The 11,702-nt window shown below is 48.3% G+C and overlaps 5 protein-coding genes; 2 read left to right on the top strand and 3 right to left on the bottom strand.

The window, feature by feature from the left end:
- Nucleotides 1-39: 39 nt before the first annotated feature.
- Nucleotides 40-680, bottom strand: CNAG_07610 (hypothetical protein). The gene is made up of 2 exons (XM_012197543.1): nucleotides 499-680; nucleotides 40-424 (listed from the first exon to the last, which is right to left on the bottom strand). The coding sequence occupies exons 1-2, from the start codon at nucleotides 649-651 to the stop codon at nucleotides 251-253; spliced, it is 327 nt and encodes a 108-aa protein (XP_012052933.1). The 5' UTR covers nucleotides 652-680; the 3' UTR covers nucleotides 40-250.
- Nucleotides 681-820: 140 nt separating this feature from the next.
- On the top strand, nucleotides 821-3,928 carry CNAG_01862 (hexose transporter). The gene is made up of 8 exons (XM_012197419.1): nucleotides 821-1,923; nucleotides 1,972-2,026; nucleotides 2,078-2,525; nucleotides 2,581-2,668; nucleotides 2,724-2,903; nucleotides 2,968-3,253; nucleotides 3,305-3,530; nucleotides 3,583-3,928. Exons 1-8 carry the CDS (start codon nucleotides 1,807-1,809, stop codon nucleotides 3,740-3,742), a joined length of 1,560 nt encoding a protein of 519 aa, XP_012052809.1. The 5' UTR covers nucleotides 821-1,806; the 3' UTR covers nucleotides 3,743-3,928.
- CNAG_01861 (26S proteasome non-ATPase regulatory subunit 10) lies at nucleotides 3,859-5,330 on the bottom strand. XM_012197089.1 has 8 exons: nucleotides 5,142-5,330; nucleotides 5,006-5,070; nucleotides 4,755-4,881; nucleotides 4,587-4,674; nucleotides 4,487-4,517; nucleotides 4,407-4,439; nucleotides 4,210-4,345; nucleotides 3,859-4,132 (listed from the first exon to the last, which is right to left on the bottom strand). Exons 1-8 carry the CDS (start codon nucleotides 5,176-5,178, stop codon nucleotides 3,939-3,941), a joined length of 711 nt encoding a protein of 236 aa, XP_012052479.1. The 5' UTR covers nucleotides 5,179-5,330; the 3' UTR covers nucleotides 3,859-3,938.
- Nucleotides 5,331-5,401: 71 nt separating this feature from the next.
- CNAG_01860 (ornithine cyclodeaminase) lies at nucleotides 5,402-6,966 on the bottom strand. XM_012197418.1 has 4 exons: nucleotides 6,882-6,966; nucleotides 6,357-6,832; nucleotides 5,700-6,289; nucleotides 5,402-5,645 (listed from the first exon to the last, which is right to left on the bottom strand). The coding sequence occupies exons 2-4, from the start codon at nucleotides 6,766-6,768 to the stop codon at nucleotides 5,550-5,552; spliced, it is 1,098 nt and encodes a 365-aa protein (XP_012052808.1). The 5' UTR covers nucleotides 6,769-6,832; nucleotides 6,882-6,966; the 3' UTR covers nucleotides 5,402-5,549.
- A 935-nt stretch (nucleotides 6,967-7,901) lies between these two features.
- CNAG_01859 (hypothetical protein) lies at nucleotides 7,902-11,630 on the top strand. XM_012197417.1 has 4 exons: nucleotides 7,902-8,139; nucleotides 8,281-8,510; nucleotides 8,607-8,781; nucleotides 8,848-11,630. Exons 3-4 carry the CDS (start codon nucleotides 8,651-8,653, stop codon nucleotides 11,366-11,368), a joined length of 2,652 nt encoding a protein of 883 aa, XP_012052807.1. The 5' UTR covers nucleotides 7,902-8,139; nucleotides 8,281-8,510; nucleotides 8,607-8,650; the 3' UTR covers nucleotides 11,369-11,630.
- Nucleotides 11,631-11,702: the final 72 nt, after the last annotated feature.

Genomic DNA, 11,702 nt, shown 5'->3' with positions numbered 1-11,702 from the left:
CACTCTTTACCACATGCACCAGCAGCCTGGAGATCACAACAGAAAACTTGCAGCTGCATTAGACACTATTCTGGTTGTTTGTAGTCATGACAATGTCGAAATGTCAGCAAGTGGTGAACCATTATAGTAAAGACACATAAGGCTGCCCATTCCCTGCCTATACTTGCGCCAAAAGCACCGATGACTTAACCTCTCTACTTGTCTCCTTCCTCAATTGCATTACAACTACCTCTCTCACCCTCCGTGATACTCATCTGAGTCCATGAGAGTAAAGCAAATGCCCCTGAACTGACAATTGCCATCGTCTTGGATCAAACAAGTACTTGTTGTGAGTGGGTAGGTTAGCGTTCAATGCCACTTGCAGATGAGAGGGTACATTGAGCTTATTCTCCTGTCTGATCAGGGGAGACACTTGGTACGAAATCTGAGGCGATTTAGTATTAGTAATGGGTTATGCCAGTTGTAAGTATACAGTAACAATAAGGACCCATGACTCACCTTGGTCAGCTTAAATGTTGAGACGTAACTGATCTTGACTGCAGAAACAGGTCCGAGGCGCCGGACGGTTTGTGAATCACTTGGATGCTCTCTAAGTCGTCTAATGTCCCTTTCAGAAAGCCCCAACGTTAAAAAGGGTATCGAACCAGCCATGGCAAGCTGTTCAATCTTTGAGACAGTTGTTGCTCACGGGCATCCGACACCAATGCCGACTCATTGCAGATTCACTGATTGCAGCCAACTAAGCGCACATCAGCGGTCGCTCAGCTTATGAAAGTATCAAATGCCATCAGAGAGTGGAAAATGGGGCACGAAATGGTGGCTGCATGCCGCAGTTAGTCATGGCTCATTGGCACTCCATTTCATTACTCAATCAGTCTGAGCTTTAAGAAGGTCATGATGATAAGAAGTTTGGTTCATGAACGATGAACGGAGGAAGACAAAAAACGGCAGATGGCAGACAGCAAGCAGGCGGTTGGAGGCAGGAGGACAGACGTTCCGAAAGAAAATCAACGTCTTTAGGGCCCCAGTGACCCCACGGAGGTGCCCCGGCCGACTCAGGCGCCGATAGAATGGAAGGCACCAAAGCGAAAGACGCCGCAGCTGAGAAACTGTCCGATTTCTCAACTGTCCTTTCTTGCTCCTTTTGTTTTTTTTTCCCTTGTTTCCTTTTGCTGATCTCTCCTCAAATCATCCATGATCCATGATGCGTCTCTGCGTTCGTTCACCTCCTGACTCGGAGATCAAGTAATGATCGGCTCAATTGTCGGCACAAACGCGGCACAACCCTGAGTGTTAGCGTCAATTAGTTATTACTGAATCCCGGTGGATGCTTCTGCCTTCTGTCTTCTGCCTCCGCTGCCATCTTACACTCATCCTTCAGATGGCTGATGATCTTCACTCTTCACAGCGGCTCACAGTTACAAAACACAGAGTGCAAGCCATCTACCAGCTGACATCCCTTTCCGACTTCCACACGCATTTCGGGCCGATAAAATTCGGTATCATACCACTTATACACATCGCACATCTACTTTTCTATCTGTATCGGATCGGAACGTCTTTCAAAAGTAATGGACTTACCATGACATAGCTCGGCCTGGCTCTTTGATAAGCTCTATTCTAATAATAGAGAAAACTCAATAATTGCCAGACATCATTGGACCTGTTCCAACTGGACTAACAACCCCAGATATATAGCCAGATTTCAAGTATGGACTGGGACGGGCTGGAGCCCTGCGATATTCACTTTCAATAGACTATTAATCATCTTCTTATCATCACCATCAACATTGCCGACCAGCCACAATGGCAGGAGGAAACTTTGCTTTCAACGCTGTACCAAACAACACAGCGGCTTCATGGTGGAATGACCCCGGATTGCGGAAACTTGTCTTTTTCATGGCCATATGCACTATTTCTGCGGTGAGTCCATTCGACCGATTCAGGATGTCGAAATTGACAGTTTTCCAGGTAGGCAGTGGTGTCGATGGCTCCTTAATCAATGGCCTTCAAATTATTGATTCATGTAGGCCTCATGTCTTCCATATCTATACACATGTACTAACTCCCTCAACAGTCATGGACAACCTGGGAGACATATCTGACAACCACCTCGGCCTTGTCATTGCGTCTTTCTCTCTTGGTGCCCTCCCAGCCTTGCCCATCTCTGCCTACTGTATGGACCGCTTCGGCCGGCGTTCGTCTCTCCTATTGGGTTGTATCTCCGTCATTGTGGGAGGTATTGCTCAGTCTTTTACCTATGGCGCCAATGCCTTCCTGGGCACAAGGTTCGTCATTGGCTTTGGCATTGCCCTTACAGGTACATCAGCACCAACACTTTTGATGGAGCTTGCACACCCTAGGATGAGAGGTCAAGCAAGTCTGTTGTACAATTGCAGCTGGTATATCGGTGCTGTCATCATTGGATGGATCACGTATGGGACCTTGGTAGGAATGACTGGTGATTGGAGCTGGAGGCTGCCATGTCTCCTTCAGATTACCCCAGAGATCTTGCTAGCTGTTATGTGAGGTCATTCTCGTTTGAAATAAGATGGTATATTAACGTATCTTAACAATTAGCACTGTCACACTGATGCCTGAATCCCCTCGATGGCTGATTTCCAAGGGCCGCAATGAAGAAGCTCTCAACACGCTTGCCAAGTACCATGTCAGTGTCTCAAATCCCTTGCAGTGTGCCCACTGCTAATTGCAACTATTAATAGGCGAATGGAGATAAGGAAGATGCTTTAGTCAAGCTGGAATATGCTGAAATCGTGGAGGCCTTGGAGATCGAAAAGACCAGTCAACATGGCACGTCCTACCTGACTCTTCTCAAGACCCGGGGTAACCGTCACCGTCTTATCATTTGTATCCTTGTCGGTTTCATGTGTCAATGGTCTGGAGTGAGTCTTTCCATAAACCGGCATCCCTTGCATCCCCGCAGCATTCGTTTATGAGTTATGGTAGAACGGCATTGTAACATATTATCTTTCCCCCATCCTGACCACGGCCGGTGTCACATCTTCCGCCACTCAAGCTCTCATCAATGTTTGCATGAACATCTGGAACTATCCCTGGGCCATTGCTGGGGCTCTTTCAGCCAATAAGCTCGGCCGTCGACCACTGTTTTTCATTTCTACAGGGGGCATGTTGATTTGCTATATTATCATCACTGCTTTGGCCGCCGAATTTACCAAGACAGGTAAGCCAGTCGTTGGGTATGCTCAGGTCGCATTCTTGTTTTTCTTCTTCGGTAAGTTTTCCCATGGAGTAGGCGGCTTGGTATCTGATGCCTGGTAACCAGCATCGTACGACTTTGGTTTCACAGGTCTTCAGTCGGCTTATCCGATTGAAGTACTTCCGTATTCACTACGCGCCAAGGGTTACTCTATCACCCAATTCTGCATCTACCTTGCAATGTTCTTCAACCAATTCGTCAACCCCATCGGATTATCAAACATCTCTTGGAAATATTACATCGTGTATGACTGCATTTTGGTGCTGTTCCTGTTCCTTCAATGGCTGCTCTTGTGAGTCCCGACAAGTTTATTGACAATCGACTTTAACTCATGGGATCTTTAGTCCGGAGACGAAAGGCCGTACACTGGAAGAAATTCGAGAAATCTTTGACAAAGAGCCGTTAAGCTCCATGGAAGGTATCGGCGCCAATGGGTCAGAAATTTTGGGTGATGGTGGAAAAGCAGAAGAAGCATGTATCGAGAACATCGCTTCGCGCGTGTAACTTTGCGAAATAGCTTTGTATCGAGCGGCGTTGGGTGTGATGCAGGGGTTTGCAGACGCTATTTGGCGTCAACTGTGTAAATTATGGGGTTGCTATTTGAAAAAAGCTTTTCATAATGGAGAGTGAACGTGGTTGCATGGTTGTTACAGGACAGTTGATGTATGCACAGACTCATTACATACCCAATTACGCGTCATCACTCAGTCCTTCGTCCTACCTTGGACGCTACGTATTCCCTAACCTTTTTTTGTTCTTGTCCGCCGACACCCTCAATCTCTTCGGCCACTTGCCCCTCAGAGTTTGACCGTTCACGGTCCGCTCCAGCCTCGATGAGCACTACAGCAGCGTCTCCGTGTCCACTTTCCATCGCCAGGTGCAGAGGTGTGTTACCTTGATAATGGTCCCACCTTGTCAGCGAGTGTCTCAAGCAAGTAATTCTACAAGGGTAAGGAAGGATAGAGACTTACCGGCACGGTCAGCGGTATTCAACCTCGTCTTCGGTCGCCCCTCTGGGGGATTCAAAAGTAATTGCAAAAAAGCATTGTTACCTGTGGTTGCAGCTCGATGAAGGGGATGCTGTGACGCTCGGTCTTTGGCATTAATCTGAGTGACAGAATAAAGATAAACGTTTGCTATGTGTGTTTGGAACATGCTTGACACTTACATCCGCCCCATGGTTGATGAGCAAACGGCCAATCTGCAACGACGTTAATATCTATAGATATTGAGACACTAGGCACTTACAGATACGTTTCCCTTGGAAGCCGCATAATGTCTAGCATTATCAGAAAAGACTGAGTGGTAAGCAGCTACGGCAGATACCAGACACAGAGGACAAACTCACAAGGACGTTTGACCCTTCTCATTCACTGCGTCGACTTTAGCACCGGCACCTATCAGCTCTTTGACCATTTCCGGGTGTCCTGCCGCAGCTAAAATGGGAATCAACAAACAGAATACTTTTGGTTAGACCCAACTTTTCTCTAATTTATAAGAGCCGAAATGAACCAACAGGCAATCATCAAAGCAGTCCATCCCATAGTATCTCTCGCTTCCAAGTCAGGATGGTAGTTGAGCAACAGTTGGAGGACAGAAAGATTTGAAGTTGAAGCCGCCCAGTGGAGCGGAGTACGACCATCCTGTGGGCAATGTCAAATTGGACGCATCAACGAGAGCGCGAGCACATGGACAAGATGGTGGGGGGCGAAGCGGGGAAAAAAGTCAGGTCAGCATATGTTACCTCTCGAGCCTGCCAGAACGTACTTCGTCCTTTGCGTTAATAAGTTTAGGATCATCATTCAATAATGATCTCGCAAGACCTATTTGGCCTACGATAAAGGTTAGGGCAAAGGCGGACCTTTTTGAAGATAATAGCCAGACAAAAGGCGAGGATACTAACCTTCTAAAGCCGCTTTGTGAACGCTGAAACTTGACATGTCTTCCGTAAGTTTAATGTATATCAAAAAGAGAAGGAGGAGTTAACTGTTGGAAAGAGCTATAGGTGTTCAGTTCAAGTAACAGCTACAAAGAAAAACAATGATATCGGGAAAAGTGACATGATCCATGGAAACAGAGTTATAACGAACGCGTCGTCAGCGAGACGACTGTGAATCTTAAGGTGGAGGTGGAGGCACGACGTTAAGTTAAATAATGCTGGGACGGAGCTGCATCAATATCATACACAGCATGCATCGGCAGTAGTCAATTCAAAGTAACGAGGAATGACAGTAGAAACAGACTGAACATGTACATTAATGCGGCTTGATTGAAGCATGTGTGGCATCAGTTGTGACTCTTTTAAGTCTATCTAATCATAATCCTCGATGACTGTCCCGATGCGGTTGATTTCAGCTTGCTCCAATACGACTTTTGAGATGGCGACATCTTGAATGCCAAGGCCAACCTAAATAGGTTGGCATTTAGTATATCATAACATGCAGTACTGATTATTACCCACTGATTTGAAGATGATGACCTCTTTTTCAAAGATATCCCCGCTGACAGCACCTGGCAAGCCCGCCTCTCCTAATAATTCGCCCAATTCAACTAACCCAGTTCCCCCAGCTACCTTATTTCCAGCGTCGATAATCTCACCAGCTTCCCTCTCGCAAGCTTTTCTGGAATCGACAACGACTTTGGCTGCCCGCTTCATCAAAGCCTGATCAACCTCGTGCATCTCCGGCTTGTACGACCCGATCATAATCACCCTAGCACCGGGCTTGGGACAAGTAAATGAGGAGTCGAAGAGCGGAGTAAGGGAGGAAGTAGCGGTGACTATGACATCGGCTGTCGCCACTAGCTGGGACAGTTCATCGGAAGGAGAGGAATGCACTGCGAGAGAGACTCTGGCAGCTGGGAATTGCGATTGGATCGTAGAGGTTGAGGATTGGGATCTTTGATTTATTGAGCGGACGACAAAAGTAACCTGGGAAAAGGGGTAAAGGCGAAGAAAAAGGAGTGCGTGGGATAGACATTGAGCTCCGGAGCCAAACAGAAGAAGATGTTTTGTCGTTACAGCTGGAAAGAGAGACAAGAACACAGCTGAGCCTAGTAATGCAAGTGTGTCAGCGGCTGACTTTTGTGAGCATGCTTGTTTAGGCGTATATATACCTACCGCATGCATTGCGCAAGGCAGTAAGCTTTCGAGCATTGATGAGAGCTTTGGCTTTTCCGGATACCTCGTCCATGATGATGGTGCTTGCTGGGAGACCTTCGGCAGAACTATTAGATGGCACCGAGACGATTTTACATGCTGTTGTGGTTTGCTCCTTTCCATCCAGGCCAGTCTGTCCAGCGGCCCCAGTAGGCGCTCGGGAAGGCATGAAAAGCATAGAAAAGTCGTCCGAGTTGACCGTCAGCCTGTGAGGCGTTTGAATTGAGGCTGCACCTTGTTGAGTGTCGGTCACGCCTTTCGCTTGACGGGTGAAAGCGCGGAAGACATTGGCTTGCGACTCTAATGCTGGATCGAGGGGGAGCGTAGCCAATATGCTGTCAACTTGCGAGCCGGTGAGGATGCGAAGAGACATGAAGAGGAGGAGCTGCGAAAGTCGTGATGGGAAGGAGTACTGATAGTAGACTTGTAGCGTTTACCTGAGGAAATTGTAAGCAGACTGAAGGAGGGAAAGAGGCGTATACCCACCTGGTATATTCTATGTAGTCTGTGGTGTTCGACTGATGAATATACGTTTCATGATTTCAGCTGATAAAGTTGGCCGCTGTTATCAATAGTGACTTACCCGTCCGCCGTCGGCAGTGTTCGGGGCCCGCCCTCTTTTTCTGATCTCATCATCATCCCCTCTCAGTCGTTTTCTCTTTTCACAAAATCCCCTTCATCAGCTTTTACGCAGCATGAGCCGGCATTTTCTTAGAGACTGTGATCGCACTGAGAGACTATTCTGCTATATCATCGAAGATCCTGTCCATGAACATAGCTGCTGAAAAGGCCGACGAATAGCCACTGAATGCAGAGGTCTTGACTGGCACCGATAAGCATCATTGTTTTTCGTCGGTATGTGCGAAGAAACGTCTTTCATTTACTAGATTGGCTTTTGACCTGTAATATGAAAGTCATATGTATATTTGATTCGAGGGCCTTTAAATATTGTATGAGAGACCCTTTGCTTTATCATTTAATATAGGGCGTGATGACTCATTCAGTTCACAATCATTAATAAATGACCCGCATGCTCCCCGTCATGCGGCTCCACTATACTCCTGCTACGACGTCCAGCAAGCAACAGCAGCATGAAACATGCTTGGTTGGCCGGTTGATGGTTGCTGTAATAAGCTCTTCTTATGTGCATCATACATAAAGTCCAAAAATTAGTAGTCTCTGGCCGTAGAGTTCGAGAACGTCATCGATGTAGTAGCGGTAATGCTTTATTGTCCTTGATGGCCGAAGACGGGGTCGAGGTAGGGAGAAGCGCTCGCCGCAACGCACATGAGGTGATAGACATGGAGCTTTGTGATACGACACTGACAGAGTCTGTGCCCATAGCTGAAACAGATTGTGGACATGGCGTTTGCTGCCTCACATTCGTTTAGGATTATAATTTTAACTCATTGTTCTGTTCTGGACTCTGATGATGCATGGAAGGAAATAAGCATGTGGGGAAGAATACGGAGCGAGAGCATAAAGGCCATCGCCGCTGAAAGACTACCCCCACCGAAGCCTCCACCGTAAGAGCGCACTAATCTTTTCCCTGCATTCAACCTTAGTCCAGTCCGCTCCCTCCTCCCTCCTCCCTCCCACCACCCTGCCCATACATCCGGGCTCCCCCTCCCCCCTTGCCACTTGCCACCGCGGCACACGCCACCACACATTCCCAGCTGGAAAGGGTCCGTCTCATCAGGGCTAACTACTCTGCGCTGCCGTTCCGTCTCTGCAACATCCTGCGGTGAGTCCCATCTCCATCCCCCTATGCTGCACATCCAGCGGCTGTTCCTAGCATGGGCTTCATATGCCTGGAAAAACGCTTCCATACGATGCTTTCGAGGATGCGACAGGCCAGATCAGATCGTTGACGACATTCATTTAGAAGTGCTGTTCTCACACTGGTGGCGGGCATCACACACTACCCACATTCCGTCGGCTCCACGTTTTCCGTTGCGGCCTTGATACATCTTTGATTTCTAGACGAAATTTGCCACTTCTGTCTGCAAGCGACCCTCGAATCCATACGTGCGGCCAATAATCATCACCTGGCGTGAAAACCAAAAGATACGGCGAGAACTGTAAAAAAGAAAAAAAAAAAAGAGCTGCCATAATGTAAGTCCATATCGTTGCTTTTGTGGGTGATGTACCCATGACAAGGAAATGACTCCCAGTCCATTCTTGAAACTGTCCGCTGACATTGCCGAATAGACACAGCTTCTTTTTTGTCTTCACATTGCTATCGGAGCCCTGTTATGGCAGGTCCAGTCATCTATGATACCCCTTTTGACCCAGCTATGCCAAATTCACTGGGACAAGAACTCATGACGGACTGGAATCCGACACTAGGCAGCTTTGCTGGCTCTTCACGGCGAAGAAAGAACAAGTGAGTGGCTAATCTGAAAATATTGTAGCAGTGAAGGATGTTTTCGTTGACCCCCATCTTCTTTAGTATGACAGATCATACCATCCGGTCACCATACCAAAACTCTCCCGATTCACCTTATCTTCAAGGACAAACTGTCATTATCACCAACCCTACAGCCTATCAACTCCCGTATCCCACCGTATCCGGATCCCATCTTCAGCCTGTTGCTCCTCCCCCTCATCGCCATACTGTATCACCTCTGGCACAGCCCCAGAATTACTATCCTCATCCAAGTGATGATGTCAGGGCCTATGCCGCATGGCAAAGTGGATCACCCAATGGCTTTGCAGAGAGCTCCTTTCAGCATCCGATGCCTTCCGGACTAGCGATGCCCTTTCACTATGCCCCTAATGAAGAGAAAATGTCCAAAAAGAAGAAGGGAAAGCAGCCGATGAGGGAGGCCGAAGCGGTTAGTAAGTCTAGAGCGCTGAAGCGAATTAGGTCCGAGGATAGCCTTCGTCCATCAAAGAAATTGAGGCGAGAGGATGGTACGCAGTCCCAGCTCTTGACGCCACCGTCCACGTCTGGGGGAGGAGGAGATATCGCATTGACACCAGCGGTTTCGCATCTACACGCACATGCTGAAGATATGATGACACCCATCGATGAAGCACCTGAAATCCTGGTCGAAAAGGAATCGGCTCATACACAGAATGATGTATCCGATCCAAGCGCTGAATCGTCTCACAGACCCCTGGTCATCACTCGACATCATGAAGAGGGACGAAAGCTGGGTTTACTGGGGATCGCCCGTGGTGAGCTTGAAGAAGGCAAATCCCCCGAAGAAGAGATCAAGTCTCCTCGCCTGAAAACGATCGATGTAGTTGAAACAGATGAATCAGGTAAAGCGAGCCTCGCAACGAAGGAAGTGCTTGAAACAGAGGTACCATGGTTTGAGGAAAGAGGCAAGGTGACACCCCCTTCATCGCCTGCTAGACCTCAGCTTCAGACTCCTGCAGACGTACCTACAACTACGCGCGCAGAAGAAGCCGACGATCTTCCAGAAGTAAGCTCGCAGAAAGTAGCCAGACGGCTTCAATTGTTTTTCGAATCCCCCGTCAACATTATCGAACAACCCCTAGTCTCCACTCGTATCGAAATGTTTGGCAGAGTAGCTGTCCGAAAATCTACAGCGCTTAGCTTTTTGCAGTTGAGTACTACAGATTCCGCGGTGGAGGAGATGAAGATGGGTGAAGAGTCTTGGGGTGAGCATCTAGAGATTTCACCTGTCCGAGCGGCGCCGAGGCCAATGTGGCCTGATGACGAGGCGCCATGGGCATTGGCTGGAGGTGTTATGAAAGACCGATTAAAGAGAGAGGAGGGGGAGAAAGAGGCCCTTTTGAGGAGGTATCTTGAGATGTCTAGTGATGATAGCGAGGACGAAGAATACGAGCCCGTGTATCCGTTCTCTTTGCCGTCCACGACAGCCAAGGGAAAGTGGGCCCGGGGTAGAGGAAAGAGTGTCGTTCGTTTGATGCCTGAAGAGATACGGGAGCGTCGGAGGCGACGAGATGATGGGTCAGCTAGAGCTGCATTACTTGGTTCCCTACGGTCTCGCCCCGTCCCACTACTACCTCAAGGTGTAGTTGCTTGCGTTTGCGGCAACAACAGCGCCAATGGGATGGGATCCATGGTATCCTGTGCGGCCTGCAAGACATGGCACCACCTTGTGTGCAATGGCATTGATGATATTTCTAAAATTGGCCCCAATTGGTGGTGTTCATCTTGCAATGCCAGCGCCTCTGGTATGCGTACGCCTGTACATGCTTATACACCGACGAGAAGCCATTCTACGCTTGGTGACCCTCGCAGCTCTGCGGTCAAATCCGACATTGATCATATCGCTCTCGCGCCCTCTCCGATGTTCGTCAACAACATCTCTAGTGCAAGAACACCTGTCAGTCGAACACAACGATCCCCTCAGAGACCTCACCATTCAAGGATCTTATCATACGGATCCGATATGTGGGCGTTTCAGGAAGATGTTGTGCCACCCTCAACTCCGGTTCCAGTTCTACAAGACCGATACTCTACCCCTCGTATCAACGACACTCCTTTCGACGTTACCTCCACTCCTTCCCGTCATCTCGATTTTAACTTTGGTCAACCTTCACTGTTCGCTCTCACTCCTTTGGGTGGTCGATCTCGTGTCCCTTCGACTATGCTCATCGACGGTACGCCTGTTCTTCGAGCCACGCCACGAAATGTCAGTGGTCCGGGAGGTCCCCTTGAGCCCATGTCTGTACCCTCTCGTGCAGACTTCTTCCGCGAGCTCAATAAGGGGAATGCTCCTCATTCTGCCGGCCCTACCCTCTCCCTTCATGCATCGGGCGCCGCTTCTGTAGGCGCCGGCGACCGAGAAAACACGCACACTACATCATCGCCTCGATGGCCTAGTTTACTTAGCGCTCATAATCTCAGCCCATCGCCTTTTGGGGGTGCAGGGCACAGACGAACACTGAGTGGTAACAAATTGAGTAGTATCCGGTCGAGTTCTAAGAGTGGTTTGGGAATGGGCGTCCCTGAAGAAAAGGAGGAGGAATAGTATTCAAGAGGGTATTGTTGCACGTGTTTAATCAAAGAGAATGCACAGTGGGCCAGGAGGGATTGGGTCGCATGGGTATCTGCGTTACTTTTTCACTTTCCCATCTCGGTTCTTTCACATACTTTCACCTTCACTGTAGGACAAGCAATAGTATAGTAAAAAAAATAATGCGAGTAGTCAATATGTAGAAGGTACAGCAGGTTTTAGAGAATATGTATACCTAAGTAAACGCCAGTCTCTTTTTATCCTCTTTATCCTCTCCTTTTCACCACCTTCTTTGCTTTTGATCCATGGATTTGACATAAGATATGACACTCACGTAGTATGGAGCTTC

This window comes from Cryptococcus neoformans, chromosome 11 (assembly GCF_000149245.1).
Source record: "Cryptococcus neoformans var. grubii H99 chromosome 11, complete sequence".
Taxonomy (NCBI): domain Eukaryota; kingdom Fungi; phylum Basidiomycota; class Tremellomycetes; order Tremellales; family Cryptococcaceae; genus Cryptococcus; species Cryptococcus neoformans.
The sequence above is the reverse complement of the archived record's forward strand: the minus strand, read 5'-3'. Positions and strand labels throughout refer to the sequence as shown.

Excerpts from the sequence above, each read along its gene's own strand:
- CNAG_07610 (XM_012197543.1), bottom strand. The coding sequence starts at position 651 with ATGGCTGGTTCGATACCCTTTTTAACGTTGGGGCTTTCTGAAAGGGAC. Across the intron at positions 425-498 it reads CAACATTTAAGCTGACCAAG|ATTTCGTACCAAGTGTCTCC; the intron begins GTGAGTCATGGG and ends AAATCGCCTCAG.
- CNAG_01862 (XM_012197419.1), top strand. The coding sequence starts at position 1,807 with ATGGCAGGAGGAAACTTTGCTTTCAACGCTGTACCAAACAACACAGCG. Across the intron at positions 2,904-2,967 it reads TCATGTGTCAATGGTCTGGA|AACGGCATTGTAACATATTA; the intron begins GTGAGTCTTTCC and ends GAGTTATGGTAG. Across the intron at positions 3,254-3,304 it reads ATTCTTGTTTTTCTTCTTCG|CATCGTACGACTTTGGTTTC; the intron begins GTAAGTTTTCCC and ends CCTGGTAACCAG.
- CNAG_01861 (XM_012197089.1), bottom strand. The coding sequence starts at position 5,178 with ATGTCAAGTTTCAGCGTTCACAAAGCGGCTTTAGAAG. Across the intron at positions 4,882-5,005 it reads TTATTAACGCAAAGGACGAA|GATGGTCGTACTCCGCTCCA; the intron begins GTACGTTCTGGC and ends CATTGCCCACAG. Across the intron at positions 4,346-4,406 it reads TCATCAACCATGGGGCGGAT|ATTAATGCCAAAGACCGAGC; the intron begins GTAAGTGTCAAG and ends TCTGTCACTCAG.
- CNAG_01860 (XM_012197418.1), bottom strand. The coding sequence starts at position 6,768 with ATGTCTCTTCGCATCCTCACCGGCTCGCAAGTTGACAGCATATTGGCT. Across the intron at positions 6,290-6,356 it reads TGCCTTGCGCAATGCATGCG|GCTCAGCTGTGTTCTTGTCT; the intron begins GTAGGTATATAT and ends TTGCATTACTAG. Across the intron at positions 5,646-5,699 it reads AGGTCATCATCTTCAAATCA|GTTGGCCTTGGCATTCAAGA; the intron begins GTGGGTAATAAT and ends CAACCTATTTAG.
- CNAG_01859 (XM_012197417.1), top strand. The coding sequence starts at position 8,651 with ATGGCAGGTCCAGTCATCTATGATACCCCTTTTGACCCAGCTATGCCA. Across the intron at positions 8,782-8,847 it reads TCACGGCGAAGAAAGAACAA|TATGACAGATCATACCATCC; the intron begins GTGAGTGGCTAA and ends CATCTTCTTTAG.